This window comes from Lepidochelys olivacea, assembly GCF_965140295.1.
Source record: "Lepidochelys olivacea isolate rLepOli2 genome assembly, chromosome: 19".
In the NCBI taxonomy this organism is placed as follows: domain Eukaryota; kingdom Metazoa; phylum Chordata; order Testudines; family Cheloniidae; genus Lepidochelys; species Lepidochelys olivacea.
This window is the reverse complement of record NC_140429.1, coordinates 3,918,246-3,936,522: the sequence shown is the minus strand read 5'-3', so window position 1 is coordinate 3,936,522 and position 18,277 is coordinate 3,918,246. Positions and strand designations below refer to the sequence as shown.

The 18,277-nt window shown below is 53.0% G+C and overlaps 1 protein-coding gene across 1 annotated transcript; it reads right to left on the bottom strand.

Annotated features, from left to right (window-relative positions):
* Positions 1-835: 835 nt before the first annotated feature.
* TMEM35B (transmembrane protein 35B) lies at positions 836-7,811 on the bottom strand. The gene is made up of 3 exons (XM_084652466.1): positions 7,514-7,811; positions 4,136-4,316; positions 836-1,582 (listed from the first exon to the last, which is right to left on the bottom strand). Exons 1-3 carry the CDS (start codon positions 7,619-7,621, stop codon positions 1,452-1,454), a joined length of 420 nt encoding a protein of 139 aa, XP_084508592.1. The 5' UTR covers positions 7,622-7,811; the 3' UTR covers positions 836-1,451.
* Positions 7,812-18,277: the final 10,466 nt, after the last annotated feature.

The following is an 18,277-nucleotide window of genomic DNA, read 5'->3' as shown; positions in this document are numbered from 1 at the left end:
GGTGCAGCCGATCCGAGGATAGGGTGAAAAACCAAGAGAGGAGAGCAGGATGATCATGGGGGATGGAAAGACACCCAGGGGCTGGGCAGACAGAGCAGGATTTCGCACGTAGCAGGCTGGGGTCCTTGCTGGTGCAGCACAGATGCTCAAGTGTCATCACTGGGGTATCAAGGTCTGAGCGTCGCAGTAAAAATCCTGCCCCGGCCACGGTGGTGGAAGTCCCTTCCTTTCTCCTCAAGCCTCTTTTAAGGGGCCCCAAAAGGGGCGATGGGTGGAATGGTCCCGCCTCTTGCTTTCTGCCTACCCGTTAGGCCTAATTTCCAAAGCACCAATTTTGGTCCATTAATTTCCTCTCCCCTCCTCCTCTTGTTTACCACTCATAATCTTAACCCAGTCCTTGGGGGCAAGCAGCAGACCCCCTCTGTTTACCTTAATTCAGTCTGTCTCCTTCGTACGTCTTTTCTTAAACAGTTCTACAGAACAGGCCCTTGGGACGATTCATGAACCTTCACCATCATTCTGGCCACAGCTACGCACTGGGGCTTTCCCCAGCTCTGACCTCTAGGGCTCTCTGCTGCTTCCCACCCGGTGTGAGTCAGAGCCCAGCCCCACTTCTAGGGGAAAGGGGGGGAGGGGTGTCACAGCTATTAGATGGCCCCTCCACAGGCAAGCTCCACCCAGCTGCCCCCTGGGGCGAGGATGGGGTTAGCACCCCCAGAACCTTTCCCATTCCTCAGCAGCGAGGATTGCACAGTCCATGGCAGCGACCCACCCATTTGCAGCCGCCGCTGGATGCTGAGGCCCAGACCGGGGGCAGAACAGGAGGCAGCCCCGCTGGAAATAGAGGTTTTATTTAAAAATCAGCGCTATGCGGCCCCCCGTACAGAGCGGAGTCGGCACCACCTCCCCCGCCGAGGTCCGGCCAGACAGCTCCATGGGGGCACTGGTGCCATGATACGATTCTTAGCGACAGAGCAAAATAGGCAGAGAGGTGAAGGGCTCGCTAGGCCACGGGAGTTTGACCCCCAGACTCCCCCCAGGTCACGCTGGAGGGTGACCCATTGTGGGAACTCACACAGCTGTTACCCATTTGGGGCACACTCCAGAGCTTCCCCCCCCATGAGGTCCCAGCACAATTCACCATGACCCAGCTCCAATTACCCTGCCCCACCTGGCTGCCTTCAAAGCCAGGGCAGAAAGAGAAACTTCCCAGCCTCTGTGCAGAGCTTCCAGCCAGGCAGCTGCTTCCCACGCTCTGCACACACCTGCAGCAGGTACCCCAGGCCCCCCGGATTAATCAGCCTGCTGGTCCCTCCCCAGGAGCTTTAGAGTTTGTACTGCGCATAAGCGGCCAGTTCATTGGCAGGAAGCCATGTCATTGCAACACTTTGTCGGGGGGAATGACATAATTTCCTGCCAATCCAGCACCCCCGCCCCCCATTTCATTCCAGTCACTCAAACTTGGACTTGGCCCTGCCCCCCCTTCCTCGTATGTTGAGCAGCAGCAGGAGACCCAGGCAGATCGTAGCCGGAGCGCACATGGAGAAGGGCTCCTTCAGCACCAGCAGGGTGTAGATGGCACCTGGGAAGAGAGAGAAAAAAACACGCTGGGGAAGTCAGGGGATGGACCAAGGAAAGGTCAGAGTCACTCCTTCACCAGCAGCCCAAAGCACCCAGGTCCAAAAGGGAGCCCCCTGGCCTTGAACCGCAGTCATTACACTTCAGAGTCAACAGACCTCATGAGATGGATGGGGGCAATTCACACCTCTAGGAGCTACGGTCTCAGGCACTCTGCAGTCTCAGGCAGGGTGCAACACCCTGACTCAGGTGCAGAGGGTTTTCTTTGGGGGATAATTTTTGAACTCCACAGATGCTGACCAGGCCCTGAGGTGCCAGGCCCAGCTCCAGTTTGGGCAGACCTCATGTTCCTCTGCCAGAGATTTCTCTCTCAGGGTCTCGGCATTAGCTGCCCGACAGCTAGCTTGGACTGTTCTCTGCACAAGCGCCGCTGGGGCGCCAAACAAACATGAGAGGGAAGCCACCACAGCTCCCCCTGGAGAACCTCGGGGAAGCGGCCCCGGCTGCCTAAGGACAAGGATGCTGGGAGCAGGGGGTGGAAAGGGGACACGTTCCCAGGCTCAGCTCCCGCTCTGCCATTGTGGCTCCCTGGCCTTGCTCAGGGACTTGGCGGCAGCCAGCAACAGCAAACACCTGCGGCCAGCAGGTCCCGCCCCATCACCAACCACACAAGCCTCCACAGCATTTCTGGGAAGGTCCTTGGCTAGACTAGAGAGTGCGAGGAAACTGCTGCCGGCGCAGATAACGCTCCCCTTGGCAGTCCCCATGCTGTGCCCTGCTGCAGCCTAACGGCAGCTCAGCCACTGCACAGCCAGTTTAACCAGCCCCTGGGGAATATCCCCAGCATGGGGCGGTGGAGGGGAACGACACGGACAGACACTGGGTGGGATGCTGCCTGCACAACGGCCCTGCTGGGCTCACCCTGCAGCCCCCAGGGTCATGCTGAGGAGGGGATGGGGGTTGTTATTCTGGGGCGGTGGAGCTGTCCAAATGGGGCGGTAAATTTAGAGCAGCCTCTGGGGATGCTCTAATTTATGCTGGAGGGGGCAGATCAGGTCCCAGCATCCCCAGAGGGGATGTAAAGCCCCCGTTGCCCCTCCCCACACCAGACCACACCCCTGTGAGCAACACAGCATGGAGTCAGGGTCAAAGGGATGCAAACATGACTCTAAAGTGCTTTCTACTCTCTCTTCCAATTAACCTTGCCACGGAGCTGGTCAAAACAGCAGCAGTAAATCCCCTGCACGGAGCCCTCAGTGCTGGCCACGGGGCTGGGCTAGATGGGGCCCGAGAGGAATCTAACGTCCATCGTCCTGTGACGGGACAGACGAGGCACCACCTGACCTGCACAGCCCCGGGCCTGGCAGACAGGGAGACGCTATTAACATGCTAGATTTGAACCTGATGCGTGCCTGCTAGCCCCAGGAGCTTGCAGGGCTAGGTTACTTGAGGTCAGCTCTGTCATTGCAAGCCAAAGGTCCCCAGTTTAACATGTGCAGCTTCGTGATTTGAGCTGCCAGAGTGTGGCGTTTTGGCCTGTAACTGACAGGCCATTTGGGCACATGGTTATCAGCCAGCCCCCAGCTAGGTGAATCCTGCCAGGGACGGGAGATGGACATGGCAGCCTTTCACCCTGGAGAATAGCTTCCCTCTTCGGTTGTATTTCCAGCGAGCAAGGGTGCTTGCACTTGCCTTTAACCCTTAGGTTGCTGGCATGCTGCAAACTGCTGCCCACCTTTCATTGCAACACCCCCATTAACACCGACCCGTTCCAGAGACGCTCTGAGGAGACTTGGTGCGAGAGAGGAGGAGGCGGCTGCCGAGGATTTATACCCGTCAGGGGCTGGTGGGGCGGGGGGTGGCACATTTAAATGACGGAACATAAAGAGCTTGTTTGGCTGAGCTTGGACGGTGATCATTAAGAGCCAGGGGAGGCTTGAGAGCTAGCCAACAGGTGTGAATAGGAGGGAGATGGAGGGTGGGGGTGGAGGAAGCAGAAAATCTAGGCTGAATATCAGGGCAGAAGGAATTGTTGGAAGTCCCAGTTCCTCAACCAGGCCAAGCCCCTGGGGAACTTCCCACAGAAAGCAATCCACCTGCCGAGAGCAGAGACCTGACTGACCTTTTCTATCTCTGGCTCAGGACACTGGGTGTCTTTCAGCGGGTCATGTTAGTCACTCGTAGGCTCGGCCACCGCATAGGCATGTAACAGGGCTCAGGCGGGCAGAGCCTGCCATTCAAGGCGCCGTTGCCCCAGTGGCTGGGGATAGTGTGGGGACCCCGCACCCAGCCCCTGGGGAGCCACAGGGCATCGCCCACCAGAGACTGCTCCAAAGAGAATCCTAGCCCCTTACCCGGAGAGCTGGGGGCTGGGCTGGGAGCTCTGGAGGACGGGGTGGCATCACCGCAGAGGAGAAAATATCAATTTTGGGGCTCCTGCAACAAAAGCCAGGACCCCCTGGTGGGAGGGGAGGAGAGGGGGTAACTGGGCCGGGGAACTCTCAGTAACAAGCCCCGCTGGCCAGCTCCACCTAGGAGCCCAGCGGCCGACACCTACCGATCATGACAATGGTGAGCACGAAGTTGCTGATCTCCTGCAGAAGCTGCGGCCCAAAGGCCAGCAGCACCCCGGCCACCACCTCGATCCAGCCGACCACCTGCAGGTACTGCTCCGGCTCTGGCTTGTAGCCAAACTCCTTCAGGGGGAAGACGTCAGCAAACTGCACAAACTGGGACTTCTGGAACGGGGAAGGGAGCGTCAGTCAGCGGGTATGGGGCCGCAGCGGTTCCCTTCCCAGGGACAGGGCATTCGGGCCCACGGCACGGGCTCAGCCACAGTGCATGGTCCTTGGGAGAGAGAAGCTGGGCGGCCCCCTTCTACAGCCTGGAGCCCACAGGGGGCTAGGAAAGGAGCAGAGCACCCCTTGCTTTGAGGTATAGAAAGGCAGCTGGGTGGCTCCCAATTAAAGGGCCTGTCTGCAGTAGCACTAGATGCCCCCAAGGGCAGTCGACGGGGCAACGCGGGCGCAGCACTGCTGGAAATCAGGCCCTAGGCCTAGAAGGGACACATTATTTATTTGTAAAACACCAACAATCTGCCCTGCAGTGTAGTAAACTCTTACCCCACTCTTATCCCCCCTTCTGCCCACCCTCTGACCAGCACCTTCCCATCCCATAGGATCCCACTTTCCCCAACACCTCCGGCCAGGCTTTCTGAAGCACTCAGGGCCCAGCCAGGCTGTGAAACAGGCAGCCGGACCTTTCAATCCAACAGCAAATTCCACCCTGGGGCGGGGGCCCTCTGTGCCTGAAGAAGCTGGTCCCAGCCTAGCAGCCCTGCGCTTGGAACACCATGGTGCACGGCTCCAACCTGCATCTCCAGGCTGCTTTTGGACTAGCTCGAGGTTCCTTCTGTGGGGTGAGAGTGGGGGGTGCAGTTAAAAACCCTTCGCACAACCACTCTAGGGCATTTTAATTATACAGGTTCTTACAGTGCATTGAGTGGGGGCTTAGGCAGCCAGGATTCCTGGGTTCTCTCCCTAGCTCTGACACTAAATCAGTGGGACACTTGGGCAAATTACTTCCCCTGTGTATAAAAGGGGACCAATGATACTTCTCACCGTGGGTAGCTACATGCTTTTTCAATGGAAGGGGCTATATAAGGACTAAGAATTACTAAGAATTAATTACTTAATATAATTAATATAATTACTAAGAATTACTAACATTACCTGTTAGGTTGATCATTACCTGTTAGGTTCACTCCCTCTGGGGCACTTGGCCACTGTCGGTAGACAGGACACTGGGCTGGACGGACCTTTGGTCTAACCCAGTCTGGCCGTTCTTATGCAAGAAGTCAACACCAGTGCTGCCAGAGAGTATAGGTACTGCGACCCTGATAAATCATCATCAATGCTTCAGGTGAGGTTACAGGTGGAATTTTTCAAGGTGGCAGAGAATGCCTTGCTGCTGAGATATGGACAGTTTATTTCCCTGCAGCTCTAGGTGACATTCCAGTGCTAAAACTCTCCTCTTATGAAGTGAGCTGTAGCTCACGAAAGCTTATGCTCAAATAAATTGGTTAGTCTCTAAGGGGTCACAAGTACTCCTTTTCTTTTCTCCTCTTATGATAATATTGCCAGCTGGCAAAAACTGCCCCTTAGCCACAGAGAACTGGAAACCTCTGCTCTTTGCTCCTCTATTCCCTGTTGGCCTCAGCTTAAATCAAAGTTCATTTATGGTGTGTGTCATATCAGGGAAAGTTCATTGGCAGATTATTTAACTACTTCTTCTCTTGTCAGATTCTGCAAAGCCTCTTGGCAGGGCGCTCCACAGCGATATTGGCAGTTCCTGAAAAATTGCCATAACAATCCCACACTACTAGCCACAGATATTAAGGGCTGTGAGCCAGATGCTGCATTCACCTGTACAGGTGTAAAACTAGTGTAACTCCGTGGAGATAGTCTTCATTGACACGGGTGGACCTGAGAGCAGAATCAGGCCCCCCCATTTTCAAGTGCTCAGCACCCACATCTGGGGTCAGATTTTCCAAGCTCAGCACCCAACCTGCTGCTCTCTGGACAGTCCGTGCTTAAGTGACTCTGGAAAGTGCTTACTCTCCCGATAACTGCACTGGTTGAGGCTCAACAACCCTTACGTGGAAAGTAACGTAGAATCAGTTTATCGTAGCACCGGCACTTCCCAAGCTGTGGTTTATAACCGATCCTTGTGCCTACTGGGGGTGCTGAATGCGGTTGCCCTGCAGCCAGGGACGGCACTAGATTTTCCAGATTGCTCAGCATCCAACACGTAGTCCATACGCAGAGCTCCTCTGAAAATCTGCATGCCCATGCCGTGCCCAGTTCACATGGTTGGGGCTGAGATGTTTTGGAAAATCCAACCCCAGTGACAGAGATGAGAAATAGAACCCAGTTCGCCTGACCCCTCGCCACTGGACCACCCCACCTGAAGCCAGTAACAGCCCATTCAGATGCCACCTCTGGCCTGAGGCCCCCACCAGTTGTGGGTTTGCAAATACGTCTTTTGTTTTCTTTTGTTTTTTGCTTTGCTTTCCCCTGCTGCTGTGAGAAAGCCACACAACCAACAGTGGGAAAACTTACTGACTGGACAAGGGAACAGGGCAAGTGACTACAGGCAAAATGCTGTTAGACAAACAAACAAACTTGCTGGAAGCAAAGATAATTTCTCCAGTCCCTGCCAGTTCTGCCGTCCTAGGGTTTAATGCGTACCTAGCGAAGGTAACCAGAGCCCAGTGTTAGGCCGTGAGGTTTAGATCTCTTTTGATACGTGTTTGTAAGCTGTGCCAACTATTTCACTCTGTGGCCCTGATCCTACTCCAGCCCCTCGCACCCCGGGGTGCTGCCCCATGACTTGAGCTCTCCCACAACGCACAGCACCAACAACAATCTGGGGAAGAGCCCTTGGCCTGCATCTGCGATGCACTTTCATTTGCCTGGATTGTGGGGAACCGCCCCACAATCCAGGGGGTGCAGTGGGGTGCGGGGGGGTTTAAACGCACGGTGCCAGTGGGAAAGGTGGAAATACCCCCAGAGCCTCGCTTGTGGCGGGGGGAGGACTTGCCAGCCCGGCTGCCCAGAGTCCCAGCGAGAGCCAGGGAGCGGTCCAGGGGTCGGGGCTCGCCACCCGCGCCGCTTTGGACCGGGGTTAGACTCACGGGGAGCCGCTCGGAGGCTGCAGGGCCGGGCGAGCCCCGCTTGCCGAGCCCGCTTCCCGCCCAGGTAGGGAAACGAAACCGACCCCCTCGGCCCCAGCCCGAGCCCGACCTGCTGCTTGCAAGGACCTGGAACAAACAACACCCCGCCCCCGAGCCGAGCCCGGGCCGCGCTCAGCCGCGGCGGCTTTGCAAGGCGAGCCCCGATTCCCCGGCCGGAGCCGCTGCGAGCCCCGCACTCACTAGCTGCTGGTAGAGCTCGGCCGAGATCTGGTCCGTCAGCTTCACGGCCCCGGTGAGCAGGAAGAAGAGGCCGAGCAGCACCCGGATGGCGGGGAAGACGAGCGCCATGGCCCCGGGCTGGGCTGGGCTCCGGCGGCTGCTCCCCGGCCAGGTCCCGGGGAAAGGCAGCGCGCGCGCGGCGGGTGAACGCGGGACCCGCCCCCGAGCTCGCCCCGCGCCGGCGAGGAGGCGGCAGCTGGTCCCTGGCGCTGCGGGCACGTCGCCCTCCCGGGGGTGGGGGGGCGAGGTGTGGGGCCAAGCGCCGGCCTGCCGTACGCCTACGGCGTGTGTCTCTACCTGGCTGCGGGTGTGAAAACCTCACCCCCCTCGCCGGCGATTAAGCCAACCTCAGCTGGTAGAAGACTTCTAGCTACAGCCTGGGGGGGGGGATTTATTACACCAAAGGAAAAGCCTCTTCCATCACGGTAGCAAGTGTCTGCCCTCCAGCTGCGGGGCTTGTAGCTAGACATACCCTCGGATCGGCAACACTCAACATTAAAAAAGCAGGGGGCGGGCCCCCCTCCCAATGAGATTTTTTTCAAAAAAAATAATAAATGTTGGAAAGTACAAGATTTCCCCTCCCCTCCCCTCCCCTTGGCTTCTGAGCCTTTCGGGTTCACTCTCATGTCGTGTTTTCAAGCTTTCCTCGGCAAGCATGAAGGCTAGAAACTTCCGTTTTTACACTGAGAAGTGGAGACTGTCGTGGAATCACCTGACTCCAGCAGCTGGAGCTTTAATCAATCAGGTATTGCAGATTTCATGGAAAAATCACAAGTGTTGGCAGCACTGCCCTGTTCTCCCAAGCCCACGTGCAGCGGAGTGTTTAGATCTTCATTCTGTTCGTAGCAGTATTTGTTTTGCCGTTGGCACCCAGGAGCCCCTGTCATGGACCAGAAGCCCCAGGGCAGGAGGTGCTGCACAGACACAAAGCAAAGAGCCGGATTAGACCCCTGCCCTAAAGCGTTCACAATCTAAAAACCGGTGCTGGGGTGGATGTGCAGCTGTTCTGCAATCATCACTGAAAACGGGGTCTGGATATTGGGGTATGCCTGTACAAACACATGGGTTTCGTTTGACAGGGGCTGGTAGGAAAAACAACCAGCAAGGGGGAGAACGCCTCAAGATAAGCCGCTTCTTGGCAAAAACGTGAAGATTTGACAGTGCCAGGTCAGGAAGAGGCACAGGATCCCAGGAGACCTAAAGGATGCTGGCAGGCTTAACAAGAACCCCTGCCAAGAGTGGGGGTAGCTGTTTGGGGGAACCAGGCAGAGACATAGACACTCCCTGGGGTATCTGAAGACGCGAGGCCAGCCTGTGTTGTCTTCAGGGAATGGTGAGCTTGTAGATACTGTAAACACACATGTAGATTGTTTGTTGCTTCAGTCTCCTTTCTTTGCTCATATGCTTTGTTTCCACTGCTAAAATAAACAGTACTTTGGGGGTAAGAAGGCTGTCTGATCACTGCATGGCTCTGGGCATGGACGCCCGATGGGCAGAATGGCAGGTGCTCAAACCGAGCTGGGCCTGCAGCGTAAGGGCCGTTGATATCCAGGGTACAGTAGCCCAGAGTCTGGTGTCTGCCCCTGGGATAGGCAGAAGCAAAAGGCCTGATGCCTAAGGGGGTGCATTCAGGGAGACCAGGAAGGGGACACAGCTGCAGCTAGCCCTGCAACCCTGACAGTTACAGCGTACAAAAGCTTAGGCTTGGCCTACCCTAGCAACTTGTCAGTATAACTACGTCGCTCTGAGCGATGCAGTTATGCCAACCTCACTGCTGGTGTAGACGGCAGCACTATGTCAGAGGAGAGCTTCTCCCATCAACCCAGCTACCACCCTGCCTCTCGGGGAGGTGGATTACCCGTGCCGATGGGAGATGCCCTCCAAAGTATAATGGAACAGAATCCATTGGTACATGCTACGGCCGCGCCGCTTTAAGTATAGACAAGCCATCTCTGTCCTCATACGCTGATCCCCCGTCTCCTTTCCTACATGCTTTGGTAAGCAGTGAAAGAGTTAACAATGTGGACATTTATTGCATGGTCTTTGATGCATGGGGCACACCTTCTTCCTGTTGTGTAAATGCAGAAAGGCATCACTGCATCTGCTAATATGTGGGTCCATGTTTTCAAGGCAACCTGCAACAGCTAGGAACTTCCATTTAAAAACAAATAAATAAACCTGTTCTGCTCTGCTCTGTTCAGTGATGATAACAGCTGTGTGCGTGTGTTCCCTCTGTGTGCTACCCCAGCTCTGCAGATCGCTGACCCAGCAGGCCCCGAGAGAACCCCCAATGACCACAGACTCTGATAAGGGACGAAGGCACCCGGCCAGGTTTATTGCCAAACGAAGCACAGTAATAGTTTCCTGCAGACTCTACAGGAAATACTAAGAAAAATGCACCCTGACAATGGACCGGCAGTCCATGGCGGGATTCTCCACTGCCCCCTAGGCTGGACAAAGACATCCCCTCAGGGGTGCAGTCTTATACACAGGTACAAATAAGTCACACATCACTCCTGATGCACTGAGGTACAACCCCTCTGCGTGTTAGGGTGCTGCCTGTCTCCTGGTACAGGTTGGTTTGAACAGACAACTCTATCCATCATGTTATCCTTTTGACCCTGTCTTTAGAATGGGCCAGCCAATTCCTCATTATCTCTGTGGAATGTGTTCGTAACGGGATGTTCTGGTGCCATCCTGGCACATGTATACATGCAATTAGCAGCCTTCTTGCCAACTTCTGTGAGCAGGGCCTGTCTCTGGCTAACAGCTTAACTTTGCTTTATGTTCGCAAAGTCTTGACCATCACTTTAGTTCAGGCCTCATACCAGGCCTCTGATACAAGGGTTTATGTTTCAGGGCCTGATCTTACTACACTGGGCTTCTGGAGACCAAGGAGGCAGATTCAGGGCATGCCCCTGGCCTTTACAGACTTCAAGGCTTTAGTGGGCGTAAGTAGAGTTAAACACGCGCGTAAGTCTTTGCAGTTCCTTTCCTGAGGCTAAAGCAATCTTTGCTCTCGTGCTGTATTTATTTGGGTCAAACCAGAGTCAGGTTTCTGCACGGATATTTTTGCCAGCGGTCCTTCCTTTGAAGAGTTTAGCACGTGGGACTGGGGAATAGAATGGAACAAACACAGCCCAGTTCTGGCTGTCGTATTTTCCCTCCCTGACCCCTCAGATGTTGGAGAGCTGGTCACAGGGCACCAGCACACTAGTCTGCAGCACACCGAGCTATTCTGGATTGCAAACTAATCAATAACTGGAAATACAGCAGAGACAAGGGCAGAACTCAAGGGGGGTTTTCTGTGAAAGCCTTTTTAAAAATCCTTTCTGAGTAATAGATTCCTGCATCAGGCTACCTCGTTCCCTTCTTCCAGGGTGGGATTTTGTGTCCTTAATACCTTGCACATCACTGCATGAAACATAAATCAGGTCTCCCAGGACTCTTGTTAAAGCAGGAAAGGGCAGAAGAGCATAAGCCAGCCTGAGGAAATCATTTTACTTCAGCTGAAAAAGAATCTGCTTGTGTTTAAATAGAGAAGAGGTTTCACCCCAATCTTTTCATGTGTTCTGGAAACTCCCAGTAATCTTGATCCAAATTCTCTTGCTGGGACTGCTTAGTGTGCAAAACAGAGGCCTGGTTTTAATTTTTAAAATGCTCCAAGAACCATTTAATTCCCCCTCATCCAAGAACATAAGATGCCCGTTTCAAGTGCCATAAGGATCAAATACCTTGCTGCTGCAACACCCCTAGTCTGGGTGGGGTTATGCTCAGCCTGAATGCTCACCCCCCAGGCATTTAAAAACAGAGATGACAGAAAGGATAACCTCCTACGTTGTGATTTACCCCAACAGCTTTACATTCCAGCACATCTAAAGATGCTCTGTGCATACCCCACCTCTTCTTGGGAGCTCAGAGCCTGCTTTTCAAAGCAGCTGAGTGTGCTCAGTGCACATGGACTTCGGGCTGTGCTCTGAAAATCAGGGCTTCAGCCTCTCTCTATCAGCGGTCAGGATGAGACCTTCACAGGGGCAGATTATTCTACACCTGTCTGGGGGGAGGGAGCAGTTCTTCTACCTTCCTCTAAGGCACATGGTGTTGGCCACTCTCAGACAGGACACTGGGCTAGGTCGACCATGGGTCTGAGCCAGCCTGGGAATTTATAGGTTACCACACCCCTGTAAATCCACTGACTTCAGCAGCATGAGATCAGAAATGTGCCAATAGGGATCGGGTGTTGCACTGAGCAATCAACGCTGGAGTGACGCTGACATGTGGGGTTCTGGACCATTACTGGAGGGTTCCGGGGTATTGTTTCCTAACACTTCTTTCAGCAACTTTTGATTGCCGTTTACAAGTATTGCTGAATCAAACCTCGCAGCGGGTCAGTGTTATCCCCATTTTAGAGAAACCGAGACGCAGAGAGGTTAAGGGACTTGCCCAAAGACACACAGCGGTGGGGCTAGGGATACAACCCAGGAATCCTTCCCTCTGTCCTGAACACCCTAGAAAAAAGGATCTCACAAGATGGTTCCCCTCCCCGCCACCCTCATCATTGGATTTATAAGGGAACAGAATCCATTGTTACATGCTAGGGCTGCCAAACTGCTATACAGCAGAACCACACCTGAGACTGTATTGCTAGTTTCTTTAAGGCCAGACACTAATCATTCCCAGTGAACTAATTCACTTCTCATCTTGCAAGCTCAATGAGCTCAGCTTACTGTCCACATCTTCACTCAGCGATTCACAGTCTGTGTTGTCTTCCCCTCTGGGTACATAGACATGGAGCTCTGCTCTGGATTTTCTGATCTGGGGCAGCAAAGGCAGATCCCTCCAGGCCAATGGCAGGCAGGTGAGCCCACACACCAGCAAACTCTGCGCTGTAGCACCAGGAAAGGGTTTCAATGCTGCTGGCTGCATATTCCTCTGGGCCACTGCTCCTGCTGGGAGGTTGTTCCCATTAGGCTTCAACTTGCTGGGAGATGTTTTGACAGCTGGTCGGATGGGACTGGAGAAGTGCACATAGGCCTGTTGCTTCCTTGGCCCTCGATGGGTTCCTGTCCTCTCCCTCAGGTTGGAAATGCCACCATCTTGTGCTCTGCTACCTGTGGCGTGACTTAGCCCTGGAGGAGGTCTTAGGAAGGGTAACTTGCTGTTCTCTAGGAGGCCTTGCAGAGTGGAGCGTTCACTTTTGGTAAGAAAAGCTTTGCGCCTGCTTTAAAGACAAGACCAGGGGTTAGCTCAGGGAGCAGGCACAGGAGAGCAAGAGTTCAAACCCCAAACTGAAGACCCGATTCAACACCCGTTGAAGTCCTTTGAAAGACTCTGTCAGGGCCCAGCTGCCTGCCACTTTGGAAGACTGGAGCCCACTTTCCCTTCGCCCTCTCTGCAAAGTCTGGAGCTGCAAACCCCTTTTCCCTCTCTGCTGCTGGCACTTGGGTGAGCAGGTCAGGGATGGCTCCCACTCCGGGGCTGGCTCTGTGCTGGCGTGGGGTTCTTCCCACATCACCACCACCTTTTAAATGTCAGGGTCTTTGCATGAGCTGCCTTCAGCAGGGGCCAGGTTCCAGCCGCTGCTGCACCTCTCCGAAATGCTCTGCCCAGCAAGAGCAGCACAAGGGAGAAGTCGGGAGCTGCTATCCGGCTTCTGACACAACAAGGTGACTTATAGAGCTCAGGTCAGTATTGTTATAGGCACAAAGAGGTGAAATGACACAGCAGGTCAGTGGGAAAGCTGGGCATGGAACCCAGGTGTCCTGACCCCCCAGTATGGCATGATGTCCCCTGCCTCATATGGATACACAAACAGCCCCTGTTCAGGAAATGGAAATCTAGGCAAATTATTGCTCCTGTTGGGGGGAGGGGGGGAGGATGTAACTGGGGTTGTTGGATCTTAAAATACAGGCAATACTTTGCTCTGCTATTGCAGCACGTTTGCAGGGCTGCGCTGGGGTCCATGCCAGAATCTGAGCCAGGGAATTACTGGACAAGAATTTCTTCTTTACAATCCCAGGACAGGAAGGGGCAACAGCAAAGGCTGCCGGGAACGGTCTCTTGGGAGGGGTTATTTCCATTTCCTGCAAGACACATCCATCTGGTCTCCTTGGAGTCCTCGTAGTGGGCGAAGTGCAGCCCTGGGGGTGAGTTCACTGCCTGCACCAGATTTAAAGGGCTCCCAGCCGTTCTGAGAGTGGGTCTCAGACAGCAGTGGCATGGAGCCAAACGCAGGTTGGTGGCAGAACAAGAACCCATGGTGACTACACTGCTTGCATCCACGAAGGGGACATGCCAAGTACTTGTCCAGCTGAGATTTGGGACACCAGATCCCCAAGTCTGAGAACTGGTGATTTTGAGCAGTGGTTTCTCAAGCTCTTCCATCCCCTGTCCCTGGGGGTACAATGCAGTGTAGTCTGGGGAACCTCTAGTACAGCAATTCTCAAACCTTCAGCAACTCAAGGACCCCCATTTTGATTTAAAAAATTTTGGGGACCCCAAGACACCCCGCTCAGCCCCAGGCCCTGCCCCCACCTCACCCCTTCCCCCAAGGCCCCACTCCAACCCCACCTCTTCTTGCCCCCAGCTCACTCCATCCCCCCTCCCTCCGTCGCTCGCTCTCCCCCACCCTCATTCACTTTCACCAGGCTAGGAGAAGAGTGTGGGGGTGCAGGTTCTGGGAGTTTTACTGCAGGAGGGGGTGAGGCCTCGGGGAGGGAGTTTGGGTGCAGGCAGGGGTGCGGGCTCCGGGCTGGGGAGGGGATTTTGGGTGCTGGCTCCAGGAGGGGGCTCTGGGCTGGGGTGGAGGAGAGGGTGAGAAGTTGTGGGCTCCGGCTAGGCGGTGCTTACCTTGGGCAGCTCCTGAAAGCAACTGGCACATCTCTCTGGCAGCGGCTCCTAGGCAGGGGAGCCAGGGGTTCTCGGCCAACAGGACCTGCGTGGTTGGTACGGGGGCCAGCATGCAGAGATCCCCCTGCCCCTCCCGCCTCTGGGACTGCAGGGACGTGCCAGCCACTTCCAGGAGCAGTGCGGGGCCAGGGCAGGCAGGAAGCCTGCCTTAGCCCCGCTGCATTACTAGAGGGAGAGGAGTTGATCCGCGGGGCCCTTGTAGCACCCTCAGGGTTCCACAGACCCCTGTTTGAGAAACACTGCTCTAGTACAGTATATAGCCATAAGGGGGGTGGGGGTGCGTGAGCCCTAGGGAGCTCTCTGTGACACCCTGAGGCTAACAGCCCATTGCTTTGGACACCCTTGACATAGGCCAGAGCAGGAGTTTGTTACAGGCAAGCTGGGCTTTGTTACAAGCAGGTTAATTCATTCACCTGCATAAAAGGATAATAAAAGCATGTTGGAGTACAAAGAAAATTCATTCCATTAAAAGCTTTTGGGGTGAAGGGGGCAGGGGTGACATTTACAGTCTCCAGTCTTGACTCCCTTTAAAATAGGAAAGATGTAATGGCTTCACCCATACGGCTGGAGTTATTGGCCACACAGCCTTAGAGAGCAGGATGGCTGCTTGCAGGGAGACACGCAGGGTATTATTCCATGTGGATTGCAGAAATACTGTGTCCTGCCGCAAGGGGCAGCACTGTATTCGAACTCAGCTAATTCTTACCCCCCCATGGCCTTATTCCCCCCCTTTCCCATCTACCTCAACCGCTACTCCTCTCTTCCAAGCACTAAGCCCCATCCCACTTCTTTGCAGCTACTCATGGCTCTGTCCCTCTTGCCACCCTTCTGCATGCTTTCCCCACTCCCACCCCCAGACATCTTTCCCAGCACTACCTGCTCCTCTAGCTGTTTGAGCAGATTTTCTTGTGCTCTTGGCAGTTCCACTCCCACCTCACTGCATCCTGCCTCCACAGTTTGTAGCCCCATTTCTGATCCCCACACATTAAAAATGGCCATTGGGGTCAGACCAATGGTCCACTGAGCCCAATATCTTGTGATTTTTGTCCAACCTGCTCTTAAAAATCTCTAATGACGGAGATTCTACAACCTCCCTGGGCAATTTATTCCAGTGCCTACAGGAAGTTTTTCCTATTGTCCAACCTCAACTGCCTTTGCTGCAATTTAAGCCCATTGCTTCTTGCCCTAGCCTCAGAGGTTAATGAGAACAATTTTTCTCCCTCCTCCTTGTAACCACCTTTTATGTACTTGAGAACTGTTATATCCCTCCCTCTTCTCCTCTCCAGATTAAACAAACCCAATTTTTTCCAATCTTCCCTCATAGGTCATGTTTTCTAGACCTTTAGTCATTTGTGTTGCTCTTCTCTGGACTTTCTCCAATCTGTCCACATCCTTCCTGAAATGCGGCACCCAGACCTAGACACAATACTCCAGTTGAAGCCTAATCACCGCAGAGTAGAGCAGAAGTAATGCTCATGTCTTGTTTACAAGACTCCTGCTAATACATCCGAGAATGTTTGCTTATTTTTTGCTAATGTTACACTTAACTCATTTAGTTTGTGATCCACTATGACCCACAGATCCCCTTCCGCAGTACTCCTGCCTAGGCAGTCATTTCCCGGTGTGCATGCACAACTGTTTCTTCCTAAGTGGAGTATTTTGCATTTGTCCTTAGTGAATTTCACTATTTACTTCAGGCCATTTGTCCAGAACATTTTGATTTTTAATTCTATCCTCCAAAGCACCTGCAATCCCTCTCAGCTTGGTATCATCCAAACTTTGTAAGTGTACTTTCTATGCCATTATCTAAATCATTGAAGATATTGAACAGAACTGGACCCAGAACCGATGCCTGGGGGACACCACTTGATATGGCCCTTCTAGCTTGACTGTTCATCTGTGTCTGATAATTCTGTTCTTTACTCTAGTTCCAACCACTTTTTCTAAAACTGAAGTTAGGTTTATGGCCTGTAATTGCCAGGATCACCTCTGGAGCCTCTTTTAAAAAAGCCAGCCATTAGCTACCCTGAAGTCATCTGGTAAAGAGGCTGATTTAAGTGATCATTATATACCAGTTAGTTGCTCCAATTTCATGGCGATTACAATCCATAGCATGGCATTTCTCTCCCCTGAAGGCAGCGCAGGGCACAACTCTAGCATCCCTGATGCATTGGGAACACAGCAGTGGTACCTCAAGACTTCTAAAGTACTGCAGCTGCAGAGTGGATAGAGATGCTGAGTTTCTATTTGAGAGTAAAGCAACATGAGCTTGGGTGAGGGCCCAGGCAGCATGGTAAGCTATATATTCAAGGTGAATACTTGACTTGAGCTGAGCTTCAAGTGCTAAAGCCACATTCCCGCCTCAGGTGTGCATGACCTACCTTTGCTTTCTGACTTTGCAAGGTGGTTTGCAGCAAGAGATAGCTGAGTTTGGATTCTTTTAATTGAAAGTCCTGGATTCTATCACATTTAGATGGTGGAATAGTCTCACACAGGGAGTGGTGGAAGCCAGACTGCTGGTGACAAAGCTAAGACAAATCATTGCAGAATAGAGTATTTGTCTGAAGGAGATGAGAAGAGGAAAACCAGAGTCCTGCATTAGCCAAGACAGACAAGGCCTATTCTTCCCCTACCCCCATCTCTAATTCTTATGATTTAATCATGCACAATAAAGAGATTTCACAAGTATTTAATAAAATGTTACACCAACAAACAGCAGGTGGTAGGGGACTCACCTGCTCTCAAAGCCCAATTTCCAACTGCACTGCTGCTGACAAAGGCTAGAGCATCTGTTAGATAGCTGGGGCAACAAAGCCACATACCCAGCATCTGGAAGAGCAGGAGTCCCTTTCCTTGCTTGCAAGTCCAGAACAAGTGGGTTGCTCAGTCCCAAGGATATTTTTGGCACTGCTAAGTGTAACATTCTGCTGCGTTCATTCATTTCTAACTTCCCAAAGGCAGTGGCGAGACCTAGTCCTGGAAGAGTTCTCTAAGCCTCTTTCCCTGACCATCTGCCCCCCTCCAGTTTAGCTCAGGTCTAAACAAACATGAATAATTCAGTTCAGCTATGTAATATTCATGAGTGATGAGTAAAATGGGACCTAATTACCACCCAAACCTAAAGGGAAGTTAGCTTGAGTATGTAACATGAGGACTTGCCCACAAGCTTGCCAGACAAATGGTTGCATTAACACAAAGAAAATGCAACATCAGACATCCCTCTGCAGCTGAAACCCTCATTTTTTGTAGCTGCTTGAAAGAAAGAGCAATGACTGATGAGATGCCAAATAACTGAAATCCCCCTTTTCCTGGGGAGATTGTCCTGTATCTGAACAAATGCTGAAGTGATTGTAGGGATAACTGGAAATCAGCTCAGTACAAGCTTGTTATGATGAAGAAAAGCCTGACAGCAAACTCAGCATTGCAACTGTGGGGCAGGACTCCCCCTGCTGCAGCCCCCAGCTCTGGGCCTGCTTTGAGCAGGTACTGCTAACCATACTGAACAGGGTGGTTTGTTAAGGATAACTGAGACCACATGATGGGAAGCTCAAGGCCAGTTATACCACTTACTGTTCCACTTGCTGATATACTACTTTTGGGAGCAAGGTTAGGAAACCAAAAGCCAAAACAGGAGTCACTGGTATCACACTTCAAGCACCTGTAACATACACGTGGCTGATTGTTCACTTACAGCATGGGTACACTTCCCACAATTATGTATATGCTCCAATCTAGTACTCTCTTCCCCTCCCAAGTAACACCCCAAGGATTGCCAAGAATGTTCCCAGGACATCTAAGACACTAACTCAATTTTTA